Consider the following 24,745-nt stretch of genomic DNA (forward strand, 5'->3'; position numbering starts at 1 on the left):
ATATGCGTACAGATGTCTGACGATTTAACTACCCTCAAAAAATGCTTGATAGTTATTATATAGGTGTAAGACAATAAAGTTATACCAACTTCAGAGTTTGAGAAAGTTTTACTTTGTGTAATTTATTACTTCTGTCTTAAACAAATAGTATCATACACCCTTTTTTAATCAAGGGAACAAATATTTTAAAGGAAAACTTTAGTCTTACCTTGAAGCATGATATTTTGTTACACATACTGGTGGCTACATCTCAACCTCATTTTTCTCTTCTTTAATTTTATGAACTCTGTGTAAGAAAGGAAGTTAAAAATTTTGTCAGTGCTTATGATTAGCTTGCATTTTTCTCTGATCTTCTTTTACTTGTTCACTGTATTGGGCTTCGTGGCTTTGGTATTGAGAAAATTGATTGCATATGAAAATAAATGTTTTCTTTCTTCCTCCGGCTTCTTTCAATTGTTAATAAGTTGTTACTACTGATTTTTTTTTTTATTGTATACAAAAAGATTGCTGTCAAAGAACATCACGGGTTTGGTAAGACAATCTGAAAATAACAGTTGCTGTTAAAAATATGTCTGGAGGAATTATTGTGAACAAAGACTAAATGGAGTTTCACAAGGATGTTGATTTAATATTTGAAGTGCTCTGCCTGTGATGATGTTCTATCTTCTAGACATTTGCAAAAATGAAAATTAGGCTTTTAATAGAGGTAAAAACAGTGATCCATTTTGATGCATTTTAACTCTTTCTAAACCGGTAGACTGTTAATGCTCTCTTTGAATTTAGCTGACTTCAACAGGCACTAATGGAGGGCCTGGTTTATCTTTTTAATAGGAAATATTAAACTATATGTAGGAGATTTTATTAATCACTGAAAAACCTTATATGATTTGCATATAGAGCAGAATGATCCTTAAGGTTGCGTGAGTAGTGCCTCGTAAGAGAAGTAAGTGAGAGGATATCTTTGTATTTCCGTTATTTTTTAATGTTATAGCATCTGATTGCTATAATAACCTTTTGCCAGTGAAGTGTGTTCTTATGTTGTGGTGATGCATATTCAACGAGTTCCCCATTATGTTTGCTTAAGCAATGTAAGCTCTCTCAGTTAAAGAAATCACTAGAAATTATTTCATACACAGGTATGGCTCCCCTTATCTGTATGGGGAAGATTACTTTCCTGGGGGGTGTGTGCTTTTATGCTGGCACCACAGCTTGCAATATGTTAGAGCAGCTTCCATTATGTAGTAGCAGGCCACGCAGCTGTGTTCTGGGGTTTGGTTGTCTGCAGCCTGCATGTCTATGACTGTGCAAGGCCATCTGCAGCTATTCCTGTAAAGCTTTCAGATATCTGAGTGTTCCATTTCGTCACTGTGTATGCTCATTTTGCATTGCAGAGAATTTCAGACTGATTATCTTCTTTGTGATTGTAACATACTCTGGATGCATCAATGGCTAAGAGAAAGAAATATAACCGTACGTGAGACTAAGTGTGCCTATCCCAAGTCACTTCAGTCACAGACAGTGACTGGTGTTAAGCAAGAACTTCTAACCTGTGGTAAGCACTTCTGACAACTAGTCCTTATTTGCTAATTCATTCCCTATTCTATTAATATTGTCAAGTCGACTTTTTGTTTATCCGAAATTCAGATATGAAATTCAGGTAATGAAATTTGGTAATAGTGATCCTGAAGGCTCATCGTTATTCCTTTTCCAGTGTGGCTTGCTTTCAGAAATACGTCTGTGATTCTGTTGTGTATGTATGAATACCTGTAATGCTAAATTATAATTCTATGAAATTATGAAGAAATAATGTGTAGCCATGTTTTTCACTGTTTTGTATTCATTCTTCTAAACGTGGACTATCAAATTATTTCTGAATTTAATGGAATATATACTTTGAGTTTGAATTTCTGATGCATCAAACATCAGCTTATGTGACTGTATCAATAGTTCGCAGATGTTTTTCTTCTTTTGAAAAATACTGACATGACACTTCTGGCTAATAATTGTGCTTTTATTTCTCGAATTTTAGAACCTCCTCTTGAATTACCATCTTTCTATATGACTCCATCTCACCGCCAGGTTGTTTTTGAAGGAGACAGTCTACCCTTCCAATGTATGGCTTCATATATTGATCAAGACATGCAAGTCTTGTGGTATCAAGATGGAAAAATTGTGGAAACAGATGAGTCTCAGGGTATTTTTGTTGAAAAAAATATGATTCATAACTGCTCACTGATTGCAAGGTAAATGTCTGCAGTGAAACTGTATTTCTTCACTCTTGTTCCTTGCTCTGATTTGGTGAATATTTCAAGGACCAGTAAGGACCACATAGAGTGAACGTGTGTAGACAGAAATTTTCCTATCAGGGACATAGTCTGTGACTTCATATCTTACAGTAACTGGTTTTGGTCATTGTTACTAACTATTAAGGAGGGAACTCTACAGATTGTGTAGTTGAACTCCCCCTCCTCCCACCCGCTCCCGTTCAAAACAGAGCAGATTGTCCAGGGCTGTTAAAGTTGTATTTTGAGAAACTATAAAGATTTCCTAATGCAGTTAACATTAAATAATAGTTTGTGGTATGATACATTTGTCATTTTAGAATGTTAAAATTGCAAAAACCAGTCTTAGGTAAGCACATGAAATTCTTTCCTCTTGTTTCTGACTATACCACACTTGTAATACTGAAGTTCTCCAGCGGACACTTACATGTATATAAGTATTATTTATTCCACTTACAGTAGATTTTTGACTCTTTCAGCATCTACAGAGTGATTATGTGTCTAGTAATTGTATTAGTAAATTAGAGATTTATCACAAATTATGCACTTAGGTAATTGTCTTAGTTTGACATTTCTGCAACAGCTGTTAAGAGCAGTGGTAATTTGGACTTCCTGTCTCTTCTTTCATAAAGTGAGAAACTTTTTTCATAGCTTTTCTTTTTCTCTCCTGTCTTAGCATAAATGAGAAGAATAGCAAATATTTCTCTGTTTATTACAGTGCATTTATTCACTGATAACTTATAAGATCCCAGTTTTATGTAACTAGTTGCTTTTTCCATTGTGTATTTGTGCTTTCTTTGTTTCCTGAAAATTTAATAAATTGTTGTAAGATTGTTGAGGTTTGTTTGTTTATTCTATCTTCCCAGTGCACTGACAATCTCGAACATTCAGGCTGGCTCCACAGGAAACTGGGGCTGCCATGTACAAACCAGACGTGGAAATAATACGAGGACAGTAGACATTGTGGTATTAGAAAGTTCTGCACAATACTGCCCTCCAGAGAGAGTTGTGAACAATAAAGGAGACTTCAGGTTGGTTTTCAACTGAAGTTTTTTTGCTTTAAAGACACATACTTCGATCTTCATTTGTAAATTATATTGAATAGATTTTTATCTATTCTGGATTAATATGTTGAAGTGTACACGACTGAGTTAGTAAATTTTTATCTTGTAAATTTGCATCTTTGGAATAGATGGAAAGTAAACTTGATATTGTTATATTTTTATATATATATATAAACATATGAATTATTGGAATAAAACTTTTTGGAAGAGCTGTTAATTAGAGTATGTACTGATGGGGGTGGGTTTTCCACCAAGTTGTCTTTATATTTTGAGAAATTTGCTGCTCCAATATAACAAAATAACTATGCAAGAAACACGTAACTTCAGAAAATATGAATGCTGCTTCCTTTTTATGACTGATGGTGGAACTGTAAAGCTAGCTCTGATATTCCATTGTGCTGGATGTTGCAGAGTATTTTGTCTTTTCTTCTTACCTCTTCACCTGTTTTCCCTTTTCTGATCTTTCTGCTGCTGGTCACTCTTAACAACACGTTACTCCTGGAGGTGCCAGGTAGCTTCTGTATAGATTCTCTGTATGTAAGGTAATTCCCTTTATAATACTCTGTGTTGTACCTCCCTCCCTGCAGTAGTTTCTACAGATAATTAGTTTGTCACAACATAAATAAACCCTGTATTTGTAGGGTTTCGTAACATTATAGCAACTGCTTTTTATTTGTGTTCATTTATGCTGCTTGGCTATGCTAATCTTCTGTCTGATCTATTTATAAACTTTAGTTCCTTTCTCTATGTACATTAGAGCTCTTCAGTCATCTTCTTTCTATAGAAATAAGACATTTTAAGGAATGAAAAACAAGTTAAAGTATAGTTTAACTTGCTTAATAGGGACATAGGGACATAGTTTATGGGGGGGAAAAAGATAAGCGCAGAAGGCCTCTTCCATTCGTAGTAAAAATTCAGGTAAAGAGCTGGCTGAGAATATTTTTTGCTGAGTTCATCTTGTTCACCATATGGATGATTTTGAGAAGAAAAGTAGTGGGTTTCTGGGTACAAAGGAACTGTTAGTAAGGAAAGAAACTGTAAGCATGCTTGCCACACAAAAGCAATTTGGAATTACTGAAGTTTCACTTTCACATTGTAATGAATTATTTATATAGGAAACACTGAACATCCTCTTTTTACACTGTGTTGGCTCATACTGCGGGAATGAGCACTACATTAGCAAATGAGAACTTCCTGCTTAAGATAAAAGGTGAAGAAAGTCAAAGAGATGGATGCTGTATTCATCAAAGAGCATACACATCTATTTAAATCACTTATGCATTTTTTTATGATACAAGTGTGAATTGTTCTTCTTTGATTTGCCATTAGAGGTGAAAACAGATGGTAAGGGCCTATTTCAAAGTGTTTTCCATTAAATTAACCTGTGCTGTTCAGCGACTGTTCAGTGTAATAGGTTTTACCCCCTCTAGAATTCAGTGGAAAGAAATAAGATTTCAGGAAATGTTCAGCTTATCAAAAGCTTCACTGTGTCTGGGTTTATTGTAACGGTCTTCTATTTGTAGTTTAGGTAGAGTAATATTAAAGGGTAATTTTTTACTTTTGAGACCATATGGAGATAAGACTTTGACTAGCGAGAAAATGGTTCTGAGCAGATGGTTGTAAATGATCCTAGGTGAATGAGATTTTATAGTTTTTTAGTTGGAACTGGCTAGTCATTTTAGCTTGGAAGCAGCTTCAAAACTGGCAGCTAGATTTTTATCCTTTAGAAATGGGACAGCAAAGAGTAGCGATGGAGAAATGTTTGTCTTCAGTATCTGTGGTGCTGTAATAGTTCAGCATGAATTCATAAAGATTAGGGAAAACAGTATTCATCATGGGAATGTTTTCTTCTGTTATTTTTTTCTTTTAATATATTCATCCTGTTAGGCTTTAGCTAATATCCTCAAATATGTTACAGTCTATGAATGAACAGACAACAGCATTTATGTATCAAAATATAACCTATCGCTTCTGCTTCAGTAAGTCCTTCAACTGCTGTGGTGTGTAGTGTAAGTTTATTCTAGTAGTTGATAGAATTCTGTCATAAATGTAATTATTACCCTTTGGAAAACTGTTGGTGGGCTTAATGTTAAAAATGTAATAGTCATGTTGAAGTTAGATAATTACCAAGATATAATAATAAAAAACATTAGACTGCCTGTAAGCTATTGCAATTACGATAGCAAAACACATTGGTTACTAAAATTTACTGCTGAAAGAAATAAATGCTTTCAAAACAGAATTAACATGCATGAAAGAAAGAATGCTTCTGTAACCTCATTGTCTGGCTTTTTTTTTTCCTGAAATGAAATTATAGTACTTAAATGTTAATGAATCATATTTTCTCCCACAGATGTCTACTTTCACGTGTGTATGATAAACTTTGAGCACCAAATTATATACAGTGATACAATAAGAGAGCTAATACAATCTGAATCTGTACTTCTGCTAGCAGTTGGTTGAAGTGTGAAAGATGTTGATGGTTCACAAGAGACAGAGAATGCTGTCAGGCTTGCTTAGGCTTTTTTCTTTTTTTTTTTTTTTTTCCAATGACAAAAATTTCATGTTACAATTTGAACCCTGCTCTGGGGAGCAATGCCTCACCTTGTGGATGCACTGCAGTTGAACAGTTCATGTCTGAGAATGGTTCAGGTTGACATTCACTATGGAAAAATAGGGAAGTAGGGAAGCATAATTAGAGCTGGAATCAGTTTCCACTGCTGGGCTGTGCCTGTACATAGTGTGGTGTGAATGAGAGGAAACGGTAAGGGGCTTAATTCCCCACCATTCCCTAATGACTGTACTTATTTGCGTTGATTTGGATATGTGAAGTAATGACAGGAAGCTTGGAAGCTTTAATTGTCCCACTGTTCATGTCCAGTTTATCACAGAAACATAAAATGGCTTATGTTGGAAGGGACCTGCTGTAGGGGGCCTGCTTTGCAGGGAGACTGGACTTGATCTCTAGAGGTCCCTTTAGCATCTACAATTCTGTGACCTTTAGAATCTACTACTTCCAGCCCTCCTGTTATGGATAGGGTTGCTGCCTGCTAAATCAGGCTGCCCAGGGCCCTATCCAACCTTAACTCAAATGCTTCCAGGGATGGAGCATCCAAAGCTTCTCTGGGCAACCTGATCCATTGCCTCATGACCTCTGAGTAAAGAATTTCTCCCTATCATCTAACTTAAATCTACCCTCCTTTGTTTAAAGCTATCCACTTTATCCTCTTGGTATCTACTTATGTCATCACCGATGTGGAAACTTATTTAAAAAAAAAATGATGTCGATAAAATTATTTTTGTAAAGAAGTGATCTTTTAGCATCTTCATGACAGTGTTTCTGGAGAACTTGGCATGCTAAAAGTTGAGTTTTGGCTGTATTTGAGGTACTGGTAGGCCTATGTGTTGTCTAATAGCTGTTCCAGCTGTGTAATCAGTTGTCTTTTTTTTTTTTGGTTGTTTTTTCTTCACTCCCTGAGAGGTTTTTATATCCATAAGAGATAATTCATCCTTTAACTTGTATTTTCTCCCAGATGTGCTATTGGACTATGCTTTGGTTTGTCCATACAGCAATTTCAGAGACTTTTCAGAGACTTGAGACGTGTTTACATGTTCTGGCTAACTTGCATTGTATTCTGTTTCCCATTCCTCACTTCCCACAGATCCATAATTTGTTCAGACTGTAATCAGTTGGCCAGACATGATCCAACAGTGTTATTTTTATTAGCTTGTGAGCGCGCACATAATGCTGTGCTAAGTTTGCTGCTGAGATTGCAGCACTTCAAAGTGATTTTTCTAAGGAAGATATTGTCCTTTCTGCTGCCTTTCCTTTTCTATAGGAGATAAAATACCACATAATTATGGAACCTATTGAAGAATAGAAATCACCAGTGTATAGTGAGTGTATTTTATATTTTTATTTATCTATATATATAGATTACGCACACATTATTTGAATTTTTTTACATTCCCTACAATGTCTGTACATCATAGAATGGCCTGAGTTGAGAAGGAGCTCAAAGGTCATCTAGTTTCAACCCCCCTGACACTGGCAGGGTTGCCAACCACTAGACCAGGCTGCCCAGAGCCACTTCCAGCCTGGCCTTGAATGCTTCCAGAGATGGGGCATCCACAACCTTTGCAGGCATCCAGTTCCAGTGCGTCACCACCCTCTGTGTGAAAAACTTCCACCCTGATATCTGACCTAATCTTCCCGTCTCAATTTAAAAATGTTCCCCCTGTTCTGTCACTATCCACCCATGTAAGCAGTCATTAACATGTCATTCATTGCTGTTATTTTAAAACTGTGGTAATTGTTCTCTTCTTTTTCCTTTTAACATTGTCTATAGTGTCTAATTCTTGTGTTGGGTTTTTCTTCCATGTAGAGGTTGAATAGTGACACTTTAATTTCTTGGAGTGACTCCTGAGGTGCTGAATAGAAGTGTAGTGCGTATTTGTTAGGCTTGATGAAGCTGTGCTTTAAGACTCGATCATTAGCTTCCAGATACTCAGAAATTCAGATGATGGTCATAATAATCCGTGTCTTGTATATGGATATATCCGTATCTTTCCACATCTTGACTCAGTCATGCCATTGCAGTACAGAGAATTGCCTTCTTATGCTGAAGCTCTTAGAAAAGACACAAAAATTTAACTCTTTGTTTTCTCTTTTGGCTTATTGTAATAATTGTCTAGTTTCTTCCATTAGATTCCTTACTGACTTGAATTTTTTGGTGATGCCATGACTCATGCATTCTGAGGATACCTGCAGCTTTCTTTCTATGTGTTGCTTGGGTTTTTTCTTTGTTTTGTTTTTCCAAAATGCCTCTTGACACTTTTCTTTCACTACTGAAGGTATCTGAAATGACCTGTTGGAGTTTATTGGAAATTGGTGGGAAATTCAGCTAGAGAGGACTTTTAGGATACCCCAAAAAGTTTTCTCTTTTAGAGAAAACTGGGATAACTCCAATGTCTTCGGTATGAGAACTTTATTAACTGAATAAGAAAGGAAAATGGAACTGATCAGAGAGTTGTTCGGTTTCTGTGTGTGTGTTTTTTTTTTTTTTTTTTTTTGCTTAAATTTTACTTGCCTGGAATATTCATCAATGTGTTCATTTCAGACTCCAAACACAGAAATATGTATTACAAAATTAGGTGTTCCAGATGATAGAACTGATTAAATGGCTGTTTATTGAAATACAGTCTGTGTGTTTAAAAAACAAAACAAATACTACAAATTTTAAATCACAAGTGTAGGCTAGCAATTTTTTTTCAGTTTTTGGAGACAACTGTGGTGTGTAAAAACCAATAGAAATTCTTAAGACTGGGAAAGAGGTATGTTAGTTCTTCAGGCTGTTGAAAGAGAGCTTGCGTTAGCTTGTCTTGGTTATGGTACAAAAGGCCTGGGTTGATGAAGTGGATCTTTTGCTAGGTTTTAGTTAAGCCTAGTCTGTTAGGTTGTAAGAGTTGATATATTTAGCCTTCTTTATTGTGGGTACATGTCATTTTTGCTTTGAATTTCAAGTATTAGTGTTCTGAATTATGAAATACTGCCTATTTGCATCTTTCCAGGGAGAGAGCATTAAGCATGGGCAGGCTGTGGCTGGCATTCCTTGTTCTCAGCATTGCAGCGTAATTCAGGCCTGGTTTCTTTGTATTCTTATTGTTTCCTTTTGAAACAATTCTTCTTGAGTGATCAGTGCACTAAGATTGTACTGCAGTTTAATTTCCTGTATTTATTCTTACACTGACATAAAAATAAGCATCTGCAGATAAAATATACAATAAAATTACAGAAGAAACATGGAGAATATTAAAGTTTCCTTAAAATACTTAGTTCTGTGTCACGTTAGTGAAAGGAGTCCTTTCCAAATTTCTTCATATTGTGAGTGCTTAATTCTCACGTGAATTTTTAACTGCTAGATGTTTGTCTGCAGTATCAGTCACTGGTTGTACTGCTGCCACTGTTTCTTACTCACTTTGAATGCAGTCCTCTGCTGTTCTTCTGCAGTTTAGCATTAGTCTGAATGCAGTATATGTGAACAGGACAAATAGAATGCTTGCAGGACTTGCTACTGTATATAACAAGTATTTAGATAGCATTAATGCATTCTTTTCATGAAGTAAGCTAGTTTTATTAAAAAAAAAACAAAACAGCCCACACACAACAACAACAAAAACCACTTGTAAACTGTTGTTATTAATTGGTAATTTACCCTTTCTATCAATGCAAGCTCTGGGACTAAAGGATAGAGCACAGTTCTACCAAAAAGAACTTGGGGATACTGGTGGGTGGCAAGCTGGACATGAGCCAGCAATGTGCCCTAGGCTGCAACAAAAGCAGCATGGCCAGCAGAGCGAGGGAGATAATCCCACACCCCTACTCTGTGAGGCCTGCCTAGAGTTCTACATCTGGATGTGGAGTCCTCAGCATAAGATAGGCCTGTTTGAGGAGGACCACAGAAATGATCCATGGGGTGGAATGTCTTCCCTGCAAATATGGGCTATGAGAACTGGGGCTGTTCAGCCTCGAGAAGAGGCGGCTTTGAGGAGACCTGATAGTGGCCTTTCAGTATCTAAAGGGGGGCTGTAAGAAAGAAGTGGACAGACACTTGATTCCTTGTGATTCCTTGACAGGGGGAAATGGTTTCAAACAAAAATAGAGGAAGTTTGAATTGAATATAACAAAAAAGATTTATTACACTAAGAGCGGTGAGACACTTGCACAGGTTGCCCAGAAATGTCCTTGGAGATGTTCAGAGTCTGGATGGGGCTCTGAGTAATGTGATCTAGCTGTAGATTTCCCTGTTCATTGCAGGGGAGTTGGACAAGGTGACCTGTGAAGGTCCCCTCCAACTCAAATGATTGTGTGATTTAATGAGCACCTTTTTCACATTACCTGCAACCTCATGAAAGTATGAAAAAATATGCTAGCATTAGTATTCGTTTTGTTAATAGTGCTCAAATATAAACAGCTTGAAAATACAGAAGGTGGGCCAAGGTGGCCCTTTAAATAGTTAAGCGATGCTTAATTTTGAGTGTCTGTTTCATGTTGTAGTGCATAATCCTTTTATTTACTTGTCATGTAAATTTCTTTCTCTTTTTATTTTATTTTATTTTATTTTTTGCTTTTGACTCCCCAGGTGGCCTAGAACGTTGGCAGGCATCACAGCATACCTACTGTGTACACGTTACTCTGCTGGCAGTGGGATATATCCTGGCAACTCGCAAGATGAGAGAAGAGCTTGGCGCAGATGTGACAGGGGAGGGTACTGGGCAGAAGAGGACTACTCTAGGTGCCAATATGCAAATGATGTAACCCGAGTTCTTTACATGTTCAATCAGGTAATCTGTGCACTTCTATAAAATCACAATTTTTGATGAAAATAAAAACTCTGAAGTCTGTCATTTCTTTTAAGTACGTAGCACTGGTGGTCTGGCTGAATTGTGATAAATGGGTATTTCCTGAGTATGATGGAACTTGTAGATTTATGTTGAGTGATCTACTTTGGCTGTCCTCAGATTAAATGTATCAGGAAATTTTTATTCTTGTGTGTTTGTGTAAAGCGTAAAGAGAATTGAATGGTACAAGTAATAAATGTATTTGTCAACTGGATGCCTTATCCTGCATATGTACTACAAGGAAACATTTTTATTTTTAACAGAGAAAAGCTTCTGTAATTATAATAGTATAAAGTGGACAAATTCTGCTCAGTTCTGGCACAGTACACCCATAATTGTTTTTGTGGATAATGGGAGTTAACTAGGGATAGTAAGAATTAATGAGACTTTTCTAATCTGATAGAATTTATAAAGATTTTTTTTAGCATTTTTTAGATTTTTTTTAGTTATGAAATATTTGCATTCCAAATTCCTTTTCACACTTATCTCCAGTTTATGTACATCATTGCAAAACAGCATGTGTAAATGTTCCATGTATAGGCACTGCATTGTATAATACTCCATAAACCCTTGAGCCCTCTGGTTTGAGCTTGATGTTCTCCAGTGTGTCGTATCACCAACACCTGTGCAACAGATGGATGCAGGGATGTCTGAGAATGTTTTGTTATGATCTACACTGTAGTACATTGTTGCTGACCTGCTCCCTCTCTACTTACCACTGCATATTTAGTAGCTTTTACTTTCCCACTCTGGTCCAGAGGATCTGTGAACAGTGATGTGGGATATGTAGGAGGAGGAGGAAGGGAGAAAGCTGTATGTTGTGGCCCAGGGAGATTGTGAGGAAATGAGGGTCAGCTTCTTCACCCACCTAATGAGCAACAGAACTAGAGAGTGTGGTCTCCAGTTGGCTATTAGGAAAAATTTCTTCTCTGGAAGAGTGGTGAAGTGCTGGAATAGACTGCCTAGGGAGATGGTTGAGTCACGATCCCTGAGGGTGTTCAAGGAGCAATTAGATATTGTAACAAAAGGCACGGTTTAGTGAGGAAATACTGGTGACAGTTGGACTTGGATGATCTTGGAGGTCTTTTCCAGCCTTGGTGATTTGGTGATTCTGTGAACTATTTTGCAGTGTAGCTTTGCGTTCCTGGCACTTGGAGGTGCAGCCTTTGGCTGTCACATGAAAATATCAGGATTGAAATGTGAAGTCATGGTGGTGCTCTGTGTCCGGTTAGCAGGTGGGAGGTGTTGCCCCACTGGCGGACACAGCAAGATTGACTATTTGCTTACTGAGAGCTTTAATGAAACTGGGTTGTGTTTTTTTTTTTAACCCTGGAAGTTTATCCAGCAGCACCTGTAGCAGGGCAGTGGTATAGACTGTGTATTACCACCCAAATTTGGAGCTGCAGTTTTTTCGGGTTATAGAAGAATTTGCCAATTTAAAATAGGGGCATCAGAATGGTATTCTGGTTTCAGAAAAGCACAAGTATGATTTCCATGTGTGGAATTGGTGACTGCTTCTATTATCTGCTTTAAAAGTACAGGGACAGGTGTGTACTACAGTGAAACAGATTTCCATTTTTTTCCTCAAAGTGAGAAGAGTGCCATTTTTTGATTTCTGAGACTGATTTTTACTCATTAGAGCCTTCCTCATTGTATGTGTAGTAGGTTTGGCAGTCTTTTTAGCACAAAAGTTTATCACTTCACTGAGACGTATTAGATGTTTTAATGATATTATAAGCATCATTAGAGTCTTTGTACACAAAGATAGTTGATGAGCTCTTTTGAACGTTAGAACTCTGCCGAGAAATTTAAATCAAATAGGGGCCTACGTTTAAAATGGAAGAAAATCTTTGTAACGTAAGTTTATATTTCACTGTTATTGTTTTTCCTTTATTCAGATATAGTTCTAGGTGGAGAGAAATTCATGTTTTAAGTTCAAAGAAATTATAAAAAATACCTGAACTTGAAAGTTTTCATTGTTCAATGTGTATTATGACCTCGAACTGTGAGTCACATACTTACATTGTAAGTAGTGTTTTGGAAAAAAATAATCTTCCATTAATTGCATTCAAATCCATGTATATGGACTAAGACCTGCAGGGACTGATGTACAGCTATGCTTATGTGGCAGATTACAAATACAGTGGGACAGACTGAATGTTTGTACACCAAAAATTGGAGAGGCAAGATGCTTCTTGTTTGGATTATAATGGATAAACAGCAACTGAACATGAGCTGATAACATTTGCACAGCATTCTACTGTACTATACGAAATTTGCTGGTTTTGGTCCCTGCTAGCTCAGGTATTTTGGAGTTAGGTTTTGCTTAGTGGTGAAGAGTTTTTTTAACCTGGTACTTATTTCAGAAATTAAGCAATTGAGCTTTGTCATAGAAATAATCTGTCTTGGGTTTGATTTTTTTTTTTTTTTTTTTTTGTGCAAGTTCCATTATAAACACTTCTAGTAATTATAGAATCAAGAGAATGCAACAGCAGTGGTGCGTTAGAATTTTTTTTGGCTTCTCTTGCTTTGAAACACCATGTTTTAGGAGTTTCACATTACTCAAGCTGTCATGCAAAACAGAATAAGCTTTTAACGGCACTGTCATTTTTGCTCTTTTTGGTAAAAATAATAACAATAATAATCTCCTTTCTAAGACAGTAAGACAAAATAAAATTTAAGGCCGCAAGTCTTGGTTCTTCAGCATGTTAGAGAATGCGTTGCTAGCAGATAGGGTAGTAGTTCCTAGCTACTTAAACTGAACTCTCCTGTGATCCCTGGGGGGTTTGTTATTCTTTTTGGGAAAATGCTGGTTTGTGAATTGCTGAAGTGTTTTCCTTTGTCTTGTACTTAAGCATTTTTAAAAAGTGAACATCGTTTCTTCTTTGTGTAGATGCCGCTCAACCTCACTAATGCATTGGCGACAGCAAGACAGCTTTTGGCTTACACTGTTGAAGCAGCAAATTTTTCTGATAAGATGGATGTTATTTTTGTGGCTGAAATGATAGAGAAATTTGGAAGATTTGCAGAAAAGTACAAAGAGGTAACTGGATAACTTGCCATTGCATAAAAATAACCAGTGTCCTAAAGTATTCTGAGCAGTGAAGCCTTCTCAACAGTAGATACAGGCACCGAGTTAGTGGTTTATCAGATTCTATCCCATTTTTTTGTTTGTTTAGTAGGTCTCTGAAGTTGCTGACCCATGGTCACAGACTTTGCATTCGCGCTGAGATCATCCAGCATTCACTGGACCTGTAATGTGAGTAACACCTCTGGTCAGCACTGGAGCAGGGAGATAGGTACAGTAAGTCTGTTTTTATTTAATATGGAGTGGGTCACACAGGTTTTCATTGGTCTGTTCTTATCTAAAAAGATGAATAATGAAAGCCTCAGAGATCCTCTCAATAATGAATAAAACAAGACTTATGTTCTCCCCTCCCACCATGGTAGGATGTCTTTATTCAGTATTGAGCTGTATCTCTAAGGTTTTCAGAATTCCTACAGTTTGAAGGATAAGATAAGACATTAAAATAAAATCTTAGAGAACGCTCATTGTTGGGGAGAAAAGTGCGAGTGATGAAATAGTCCCACCGGTGGGCAGGAACTCTCTGTTTCACTGCTGAACAGAGGTTTAAATTGATCTCACTCTACAGTGCATGTTGGGCAGTTGTTGATTACAATGCCTTGCACAAAAAAAAAAGCCAAATTTTCCTCTTCACCTCTCAGAAAAACATAAATGCTGGCTGTAAATTCTTCATAGAACTCCTTGGAGAATTTTCAGTCTACAATTCATTTTTACAATCATAGCTTGCAATTTTTTTTGGTACATCTTACAATTATACAAGCAGTTCATTAAATGGCTGATATTTGTATTCAGCTGAAAGCATTTTAGAATGCTGTGCCATTAGTTACATAATAAGGATACTCTCTTCTACAGACAATAAATCACAGCTGAGAGCTTCACTATCTGGCATGTTTGAAGGTAATAAATGATATGGAGAAGAAAAAGTTAAATTTTTTGGTAATTTCACACATATCCTTGATGTTCTTTTATCTTAACTGGTTTGATTTTATATCAACCTTGTTTTAATTTGTTGAAAGGATGTGAGTGCAATTTCAATTAATACTCTACTAGTTAGGAAGACTGACATGTTTCTTGTTAGTGTCTCAGTCTGCAGACTCTTTTTAACTGTGGATATGATTTTGTGGTCACTTCAGTTTGCATTACAGTGGGCTATTCTGAAATATAAATACTGTAAATGGTAAAATGTTTCAGGGTTTTTTTTTTTCATGTGAAAAGAAGAAGCTGAAAACACTCAACGTTTTCAGTAGATTGTCATAAATTAGATTGCAGTTTGAAAAACTTACACATACCTTAAAGTGAAAGAATAATACGCAATATTTAAAACAGGAGTCCTATGATTTCAGGATCTTAACACTGATAATGTGTTGTAAAAACACCATCTGTAGATGTATAGGGCATGGTACCTATTTTAAAATAATAACGAACATCTTCATTAATTTAAGTTAGACCTATTCTTGAGAATTCAACAAAAAGTGCTTCAGCCTGTAGATTTTGCACAATGCTGTTTGATAGTTTTTGAGTTTTTAATGTCTATAGGTTCTGTTCCTAAAAAATCAGTTCCTAAAACAGTGAATATTTTTATATTAGCATTTTTGCCCTTACTTTAAAAGATTTTTAAAAAGGAGAACAATCTGCTGTGTTCTAACCTTGCTAGCAATGCTCTTAAAAGTACAAAGGGTAATTTAAAAAAAAAAAAAAAAACAAAAAAAACAAAAAACAAAAAACTTCCGGATGTGAGGGAGGTCTTTTCCATACCTAACCTTGTATTCTTTATGTAGAAAATTCGTCACAAAGTTTAGTCTCTGAAAATGGCTTTTCATTCAATTCAGAGTGCATGCATTTTCACTTCTGGTGTAGCATTTGCCGCTTCCTAAAATGCTGCGAAAAATCCAGTGTAGATGCTTGATGGTTGTTGTGTACATAAAGGAATTCAGTTTGTTGGTTTGTATTTCGTCATACATAAGACCAGGTAAGATATGTGAGCAACAACTTCATAACAGTGTAACTAGCGGCTTTGAAATCAACTCTGTACCTGTGGTTACTTGCCATCATTCGTGAATAGCTTGTGACCTAACACTGACAGTGTAAAACTAATGATATGCAAGGAAAGAATCAAAGAAAGGCATAGCCAAAGGAAGAGGAGTGGAAGGATTGTGTGCAAGTTATTCCTGTATTACTCTGTTCCTTTTTTTTCTACCCAATGTGTAAACTATACCATAGCCGATTTATGGTTGTTTTTATTTTAGGTTTGAATTTGATTGTAAATTGTTTTTTTAAACAATTAGCAGAGTAGAATGTGGAGTATTATACCTTTGAATCTTAATAAAATACCTGCATTTTTCATGTTTTTATTCTGTAAGTGCACGGTAAATATGCAAATTGCATTGGTGTGATATTTGAGTGTTGATGTTGAGAAGTAGTATTGCATATTCTGGTGATTATTCTCCTTGATGTATGTTATTGAAAATGCAAAATAACCATATTTCTTTTCCCTGTTAGCTTGGCGATGTGATGGTGGATATAGCAAGTAACATTATGTTAGCTGATGAACGTGTTCTGTGGATGGCACAAAAGGAATCCAAGGCTTGCACTAGAATTGTACAGTGTCTGCAAAAAATTGCTATGTATCGGCTTGCAAATGGAGCTCAAGTTTATTCTACTGTAAGTATGGATTTGTTTAGAAAATGTTTTGTTGATTATTTTTCCTTGTTTAATAGAACTTGACGTTATCTAAAATGTGTGCTGTTCTTTTGTGGAGAAGAGAGTAGAAATATTCTGAGTTCCCTACCAGATACATATGAATAGGATTGCTTTTTGGTTGTTTTTTTCTTGCATACTGTTTCAGTTGAGAATCTCTTACAGGTTATTTGTTATTCTTCCTGTAATGCATATGTTTTTATTAAATTTTTGTTGCTGTTGTTGTTACAGTATTCTCCAAATATTGCTCTTGAGGCTTACGTAATAAAGGCTGCTGGGTTCACTGGGATGACGTGCACCGTATTTCAGAAAGTGGCCACATCAGACCGTACAGGACTCAGTGATTATGGCAGAAGAGATCCAGATGGAAATCTAGATAAGCAACTAAGTTTTAAGTGCAATGTTTCAAATACGCTGTCAAGTCTGGCTTTGAAGGTTGGATATTCATTGTTTATCCCACTGTTATCTTTGTAATGATATAATAAATATGAATCACTTGGAAAGCAATTTCTAATATTAAAGTAGCATTCTTATGTAATCCAGAATGACTGTGACAAAGGATAATTAAAATGAGAAGGAGTAATGTAGCTTGATTTTGGAATAATTTCTTAACGGACGCACTTCTTAATGAATAGGTGTGGTTTTCCTTTTTAAAACATGTTAAGTGGAAAGATTCATTGTTTCAAAAGTAGGGAAACTGAAATTCTCCCTAGGTCATAGTAGCTATTGCCTCTTATTTTGCTGTATTTTCTCCTTCATTACATATTAAATTACATATCAATCAACATACAGTGTTAATTCAACTAGAAAATGGTACATGTGCATGGACTTGAAAGGGTCACTTTATTAGTATGTGTATTTTAGGCATGTGTATTCATTTTAGGTGTGTACGTGCCCACACAAATGCACATCTGTGTATCAGAATGATAGAATGGCTTGCACACTAATTTGCTTTTACACTTAATGAGCTTGAACATCACTGCAGGATCTGTGTATAAAATAATGGTGTAATTCTGTACAATTTACAGGCATGCTCCCTTACCATAGTTTATGTACAATGTAACAAAGCCTTATTGGGTAGAGTGCTTCATTTTCTATGACAGTGATGTGCAGTTACAGGAAATTGTGCTTTGCTGTATGTATGTGTTCTCACCTGGCCTTGGTTACTGCTTCTAGTTGCCAGAAGTGTGGAAATTGTTGTAACAAGTTGCTGATTTCCATTTCAACTTTACCAGCTGTAACAATTAAGGCAATTACAGAGTCTTAGCACTTCTCCTTCCTTTTTAAGAAAGGGATAAGATTTTCAATAGATTCGGGCCTTCTACTGCGGATTATTTGGAAGTGCTGTCAAATAAATTTGTTGCAGTGCTTTCATTTCTGACAGTGTTCAGGTGGAGGAGTTGTTTGTAAAGAAAATTTCACTTTGTCTTTAAAACTTTTACAATCTCTTTATTTCTAGAATACAATCATAGAGGCTTCTATCCAGCTGCCAGCTTCTCTTTTCACCCAGAAGCAAAAAAGAGAAATCAGACCAGCAGATGAGTCTGTCTACAAGCTTCAGCTTATTGCATTTCGCAATGGAAAGCTTTTTCCAGCAACAGGAAATTCAACAAACCTTGCTGATGATGGGAAACGTCGTACAGTTGTGACACCAGTCATTCTCACCAAGATAGGTTTGTTTTTTATATTATTACATTTTTATGATCTTTGAGACACTTTTGATGGCTTGTTTGCATCAAGTTTGTGCGTGTCTAAAAAATGAGAGATTTTTTTTTTAGCACTTAGCTAGCTGAGAAATTTATGTTCAACTGCATTTATTTTGTCATAGACGGTTTGAACCCAGCCAGTCACCATGTTCCTATAAATGTGACACTAAGGCGTATTGCACATGGAGCAGATGCTGTTGCAGCTCAGTGGGACTTTGATCTACTGAATGGACAAGGAGGGTGGAAGTCTGATGGCTGTCGCATTCTTCTGTCTGATGAAAACATTACTACCATTCAGTGCTACTCCCTCAGCAACTATGCAGTTTTAATGGTATGATACTTAACATTACATATTCTTTCTGGAACTTAAAAGTATTGGAACCACAACTGTTCTTTGTTCTTGCATTAAAGTAAGCATTCCCTTGTTCCTTTATTAAGAAAACAAGGCATAGAAATCTTCAGTTGCTGCTTCTGTAAATATAAGTTTTCATTCAAGGTGAGGTTTAAGAAAACTGTCAAAGTGGGATTAACTGCTGAGTATTTGAAATAAAAATAACTTTTAGGCAGAAAGTACTATACTATAGGAAAGAAATCATGCTAATGAGCTTTAATCATATGTGCTTTTATGAACTTCAATCTAATAATGGCAGCTCAAAATAAAGAGCAAGTAATATTGGAGAAGTTGTTATTGTCTGCTGGATAAAATTTATTAACATTATTAATGCTTCCCAGGTTGTTGGGTTGGCTTTTTGTGTGCTTTTTTGTTGTTGTTTTTGTTATAGTCCATAATTTGTAGCTGTTTTGTTACAAATAAGCTACTCACTTCCTAATATGTAGGTCCGTTACCAAAAGAAATTAGTTGAAAAGGTGAACAAATAAATAATTACTATCTAAAATAAAACATTTTAAATGTTGTTTAAAACAGCATTATCTCAACTTGAATAGGTAACAAGTTCTAAAATATAATGGTAGCTGCTTAAAAAGGGAGAGAGGTGCCTTCATTCCCTGCTGTTCACTTAGGAAGTAGGATTTATTCTTTGTTCCCAGAGCTCTTCAGTTTGGAATTTGGCCTGGGAAGCTTCCAGTTTATGGCCAGCGGCTGTTGACCTGCTCTGTCATCAGTGTGTATAAGATGTGATGCCATAAAAGTGGTAAACTAGTAAGAAACAGGGTGAAATTGTAAAAGCTTTAAGAAAGCATTATGCTAACTTGCTGAATTTGTTGTCTTTAGAACTGAATTAAACTTCATCTGTAGGTATAGTATACGTTCAGAGAGAAGTTCTGCTTAAAGTTGGTCATGTTTCTGCCATCTGGAGGAAGAAAAATGAAGGACATACTTAATCTGCAGCTGTAAATGACTTTCTAAATTTATATATGGCACAATTGCATCAGTATCTACGTATATTGTGAGACATGTAGAAAACTGCTGACAATCAGAAGTCAAAAAAGAGTATGAGGCAGCTTTCATCCTTCTCTGCTAATGTCTGTCGTTGTGTGTGCTCAGAACTCCTTAAATATTATCTAATGTTCAAAGCATTAGACAGTAGAGACGAGAGGAGAGGATAGGTGAAAGAAGGAAGACCAAATCTTATTTGTTAAGCTGTTCCTTGCACATAGTTTAAAATACTGCAGAACCTCTGGCTCTCTAAGTAGCTGCTGAAGATGCTTTTCATAATGCCTGTGTATTATTTAACTGAAAACTTAAAAAGGCCACAATAGCCTATTTTCTTAATAGACTCTCATAGTGGTACATAAGCCTGGATTCAGATCAGTGGCTTATAAGAAGTTTTTGGATTTTTGTTTTAGAAGTTTGGCTTTTAATTCTAGAGCTATCATTAACAAATACATCAAATACATAAACAGGAGTGGCAGCCAGGGGTCTGAAAGCAGTATTCATCATCTTGGCTGGATGACTTCTGGCTAATAACCTGAGTTATTTAATTATTTATTCTTCTATACCTATTTAAAATAAAAGCAGATGTACTTGTATATCTGTATACGTTTCAGAACATAATGTAAATTCCTTTCTGATAAGGGAGCTGTATTTGAGTGCCTGGTTTTTTTAATCTGGTGATCTAGAAACATAGAGCTATAAAAATCTGTATGTGTTTTGAAATTATTTGAACTACTGCTTAATAATAGAACAGATAACTAGGAGACTCATCAGAGCTCTCATTAGTGTGTATGTGTATATATACTTCTCATCCTGCAGTGGAGAGGAAAGTAAAAGCGGTGCTTCTGGAGAAGAAACCCAGTGCTGCTAGGCTGTAAAAACCCTAGTGTTCTTAATGTCAATAAAACAACAGAAGAGATGACATTTTATAAACAAATTTTTATTTATGATCAGTTTAGCTCAGAAATAACATTTGCTTCCTCGCTCCTTTTTAGTAGATATGATGAAAAATTGACAGTGCGGTCAGAGTTCCATTGATGTAGTGGGCATTGGGTCCAGCTGAATTTTCTCAAACACTTTAGAAATTCATTTTAAATTCTGTAATTTTGTAGCTTTTGCTCTCTAAACTTATAATAAATGGTAGGTGGCATCATGCTACCTGTCACCAGCTTGGAAGCAGTGACTGGAGTTCTCCTAAGGTTTTTGTTCTCAATTGTGTAACATTACCTTCGCTCATACTTGTCACTGCAGTGTGGTCCTAAGGATCTCCAGGTGAATACTGGCGGGACCATGGGCAGCGTTAGGTTCTGATACCACTGGCTGCCTGAGTTGTAATGTTTTATGATCTTTTCCAGAGCGTTTTCTTCCAAGTGCTGAAAAAAAACCACCAAATATAAAAAAATCAAACAGCAGTTTGATCAAATTTGTATCGAGGTTGGTGAGTTACTTAGCAATAACAAATTTATATTCTGATAAAAGAATTGAAGGAGTAGTGAATATACTGCTAACTCTAATTTAATGGTAATTGTTGATTCAAGAACTCTTCTCCTGTCCATGAAATCAGATTACTCATCTAAACCTTAAAAATAGAATGTATATCACTGATTTTTCTCCAAAACAAGCTGAAGCTTCTTCCTAATGTTCTCTCTTTTTTGTGAAGGCTGAATTTGTTCTCCTTTCCTCAGCAGGCATTTGAAATTTGCACAACTCTTGAAGTTTGAGTGACTCACCATTTGTAGCTAGAAGATATGTTTCTGTGTATGGTCTATTCCAGAAAGGAAAAAATAGACATGTTTGCCTAATACCAGTGAAAAAGCAGTTCATTCTGTGTCAGAAGGCACTGAAGCATTTTTCAAGTTTGTTACCATTAGGGAAACAGTCCTACTAAATTGTTTCAACTTGAGCTGAAACGTACCTACTACATAGAATTCTATTTTTTAGCTTCATAATAAGAAATCCGTTGCCTCTCAGTCTTCTCTGTTCAGCTCCAGAAAATTTGTCATCTTCGTACTATCCCAGTCGATAGCTCAATATAATGATGAGATTTCTTATTAGAATAACTAGTCCAATATAATAATATTGATTTTTTTTTTGACACATCTTTCTTCTCAGAGATCCAGCCTTTTCAGCCTCCATTGTATGCTTCACCTGTTGCACCATCCTGTGTGTGTCTGTCTTGTGCTAGGAGGCTCCCAGCTGAGTACAGTTCTGCACAGGTGGCTGCAGAGGGGAATGGCTTCTATTCACCTGTGTGTCATTTTCACTGGTACAGTGAAGTGTGGCCTTGGGCTGTAGTGTATGCTGCTGACTTGTTTTCAAGTTCTGTCTACCAGCACCCCCAGGTTCTTCTTTCCTTGCTTTCTATTCAGTCCAGCACCTAGCCCATACTGTTGCATTCATGGGAGTTATTTCATCCCAGATGCAGAACGTTCAGCTATTCCTTTGATGAAGTTCGTGATGTTTCCCAGCCAGCTTATCTCTGTCCTTAATATCCTCCAGCCTGCTCATCTGCTCCCCAACTTCGGCATAATCTGCAAACTTGCTCAGGGTGGTTTCTCTTAAGTTGTCCAAGTTATTGTAGGTGCTAATCTTCACTGGAACACAGTGTTATTCTACACACTATACAAACTTAGATACATTTTAAAAATAATAAAATAGCTTTGTCAGAACCACTAACTTGTCTCTGTATTCCTACATACATGACATTTAAGCGTGCTTTAAAATATGACTGTGTTTATAGCGCTCAGCCAGAACAGGAGGTATTTGTGAGCTACCTTAACTAACTGGGGGAGACAGTGGGGACATAGCATTTTATCTGTAGGGTTCCTGTTGATTTTGTGTGTATATATATTTTTTTCCTCTGTCATTGCTACAGAATAAGGAGATGGACTAACGTTACTTCTGGTTTTGTTGTCAGGACTTGACAGAAGCTGAATTATATACACAGCCAGCTGATCTCTTGCATCCAGTAATTTATGCCACTGCAATGGTTTTGCTAATGTGTCTCTTGATGATCATAGTCAGCTATATATACCATCACAGGTATGAATAAAATTAAAGACTAAACTGCTTTCTTAGTGCTTACAACAACCTTTTCTTTCTGTTTTGAATGTGACATAGTGATCTGTATCCATGTTTTCCTATAAAATTTGTTGATGCAAACAAACTGTTAAGGAAGTAGCTATTTCATCTATTCTTTTTGGTGTGATAATCTATGTCTTGTAACCTTGGGTTTCTTTAATCATTCTCTTTTCTTTTGTGGTGATGGAAATGACCACTCTCAAAAACGACAGAGAAATTAAACAATGTTCTACTTTTTACATTTGTGTTGACATGAAAGCTTGGATCCTGACATTCTTTTGATTCAAGGCCAAAATAGTTGTATTAAACTGGTTAATAGGAGGGCGTGTTAATTTCTTGTAATGAAGTCCAGAGCTTGTTTGATTGCAAAATGCATGGTAGTCAAACAGTCATTAACAGTAATTACATCTCATTTAACATGACTGTATATTTCGTTTCTGAAAGATGATAATGCAGCTGTGCTCTATGTTTTTATGTTGTCTAACTTTCTTTTTTTTTATTATTTTTTTTTATTTTTTTTTTTAAGTTTGATCAGGATCAGTGTGAAAAGCTGGCATATGCTGGTTAACCTGAGTTTTCACATTTTCCTGACGTGTGTGATGTTCATTGGAGGCGTAACTCAGACCAGGAATGCCAGCATTTGCCAAGCAGTAAGTAAACACAGAAGCAAAAGAAAATAAGTTGAAATTATTTCCAGAAAATAATGTTAAGATTTTAACTCTCCCATTATTTTGCTAGGGAAAGTGAAACTTTAAATATGAAAACTTAATATTTTGAGGTTTATTTATTATAGCAGTGAACATTTTGGAATTGTGCTTAATGTCTTTTGAAAAAGTCAGGTACATTTAATACCACTATATTCATATACACCCCTTTGCCTCCTACAGACCAGCAGTACTGTATAGGCATTTTCATCAGAATGCTAAATTTAGGTGAAGAATCACATTTTTCTACCTTAAAGATAAGAATCTGTTATTTGAAAACTGGAAAAATACTTCATAAGAGCAGCAGATCTTTTTAGCCAGAAATGCTATCACAGTGGTTGTTTTACCTTATCTTTTATTTTTGAGACTTACAGCTCTCTGTAACAGTTCTGTAATAAGTATGTGACATTTACAGACCATATAAAAACTGCTTTCTGCAAATAGAAACATAATTATTTTTAGTGCCTCAGGATAACTTAAAAGGAGGAAATGAGAAGTGTTTGAAGTGGAAGACCTGTGCTTTCTCTAAACAAACAGCTTTTATCAGGTCTTCTCTTTTGTGATGATTGTTCTTGTGAGATTGAGCCATCTATCATTCCGTTGCCATGTTTCAGTTACGCAGTTGCTTCTTTGGAACAATGTCAGTGGAAATTTTTTGAAGTGTTTTCTTTTCCTCCAGTGACTCCTAAAAGTTTCTAATCCTTTACTGTAATGCTCCCTAGTGCTTTTGTTCAAATTTGCAACTATTAGATTGAGAGTTGAAAACATTGTAGCAAATTGTCTTTTCTTGAACTGAAATTTTGGAAATTCAAGTTTTATGCCAATCATACAGTAAATGGTAATTTTGTAGCTTGGTAAGCTATAAATGCTTAGGGGTTTATTTTTATTTTTTAAGGTTGGGATAATTCTCCATTATTCCACTCTTGCAACAGTACTGTGGCTGGGAGTGACATCTCGTAATATTTACAAGCAAGTAACCAAAAAAGCAAAAAGATGTCAAGATACTGATGAGCCACCACCTCCACCCAGACCAATGCTGAGGTGAGCCTGTTGTTTGAACAATGCCAGATCACCATGCTCATGTTCTGACTGGAAATTGTAAAGTCAATAGCATTTTTTTCCAAGCGCCATTCAAGCCTCTTCCAGACTTCTCTGTTTCCAAGAGTTGGTAGTGAGGATGAGGTGAAGGATGCTTGATCTTATGTTACTGTTTCAGCAATGCATCTGAGGTTTTGACTGTGGCTTTAGGTTGGAACGCTTTCCTTTAAATTGCCATAGGGAAATGACTGGGGAGAACTGTTACCAGAAAATTAACAAAGACTTGCATTTAAA

The 24,745-nt window shown here is 36.1% G+C and overlaps 1 protein-coding gene across 1 annotated transcript in view; it reads left to right on the forward strand.

Annotated features, from left to right (window-relative positions):
• The window catches only part of ADGRA3 (adhesion G protein-coupled receptor A3), a 55,713-nt gene that overhangs the window by 25,145 nt on the left and 5,823 nt on the right, over positions 1–24,745 (forward strand). The window contains exons 6-17 of the mRNA XM_048941835.1: positions 1,392–1,552; positions 2,030–2,243; positions 3,149–3,313; positions 10,489–10,690; positions 13,641–13,790; positions 16,332–16,493; positions 16,761–16,964; positions 17,989–18,202; positions 18,358–18,566; positions 22,546–22,670; positions 23,236–23,359; positions 24,309–24,454. Coding sequence (XP_048797792.1) covers positions 1,392–1,552; positions 2,030–2,243; positions 3,149–3,313; positions 10,489–10,690; positions 13,641–13,790; positions 16,332–16,493; positions 16,761–16,964; positions 17,989–18,202; positions 18,358–18,566; positions 22,546–22,670; positions 23,236–23,359; positions 24,309–24,454 — 2,076 coding nt within the window. The remainder of the gene's footprint in view (positions 1–1,391; positions 1,553–2,029; positions 2,244–3,148; positions 3,314–10,488; positions 10,691–13,640; positions 13,791–16,331; positions 16,494–16,760; positions 16,965–17,988; positions 18,203–18,357; positions 18,567–22,545; positions 22,671–23,235; positions 23,360–24,308; positions 24,455–24,745) is intronic.

The sequence above is a fragment of the Lagopus muta genome, chromosome 4 (assembly GCF_023343835.1).
Source record: "Lagopus muta isolate bLagMut1 chromosome 4, bLagMut1 primary, whole genome shotgun sequence".
Taxonomy (NCBI): domain Eukaryota; kingdom Metazoa; phylum Chordata; class Aves; order Galliformes; family Phasianidae; genus Lagopus; species Lagopus muta.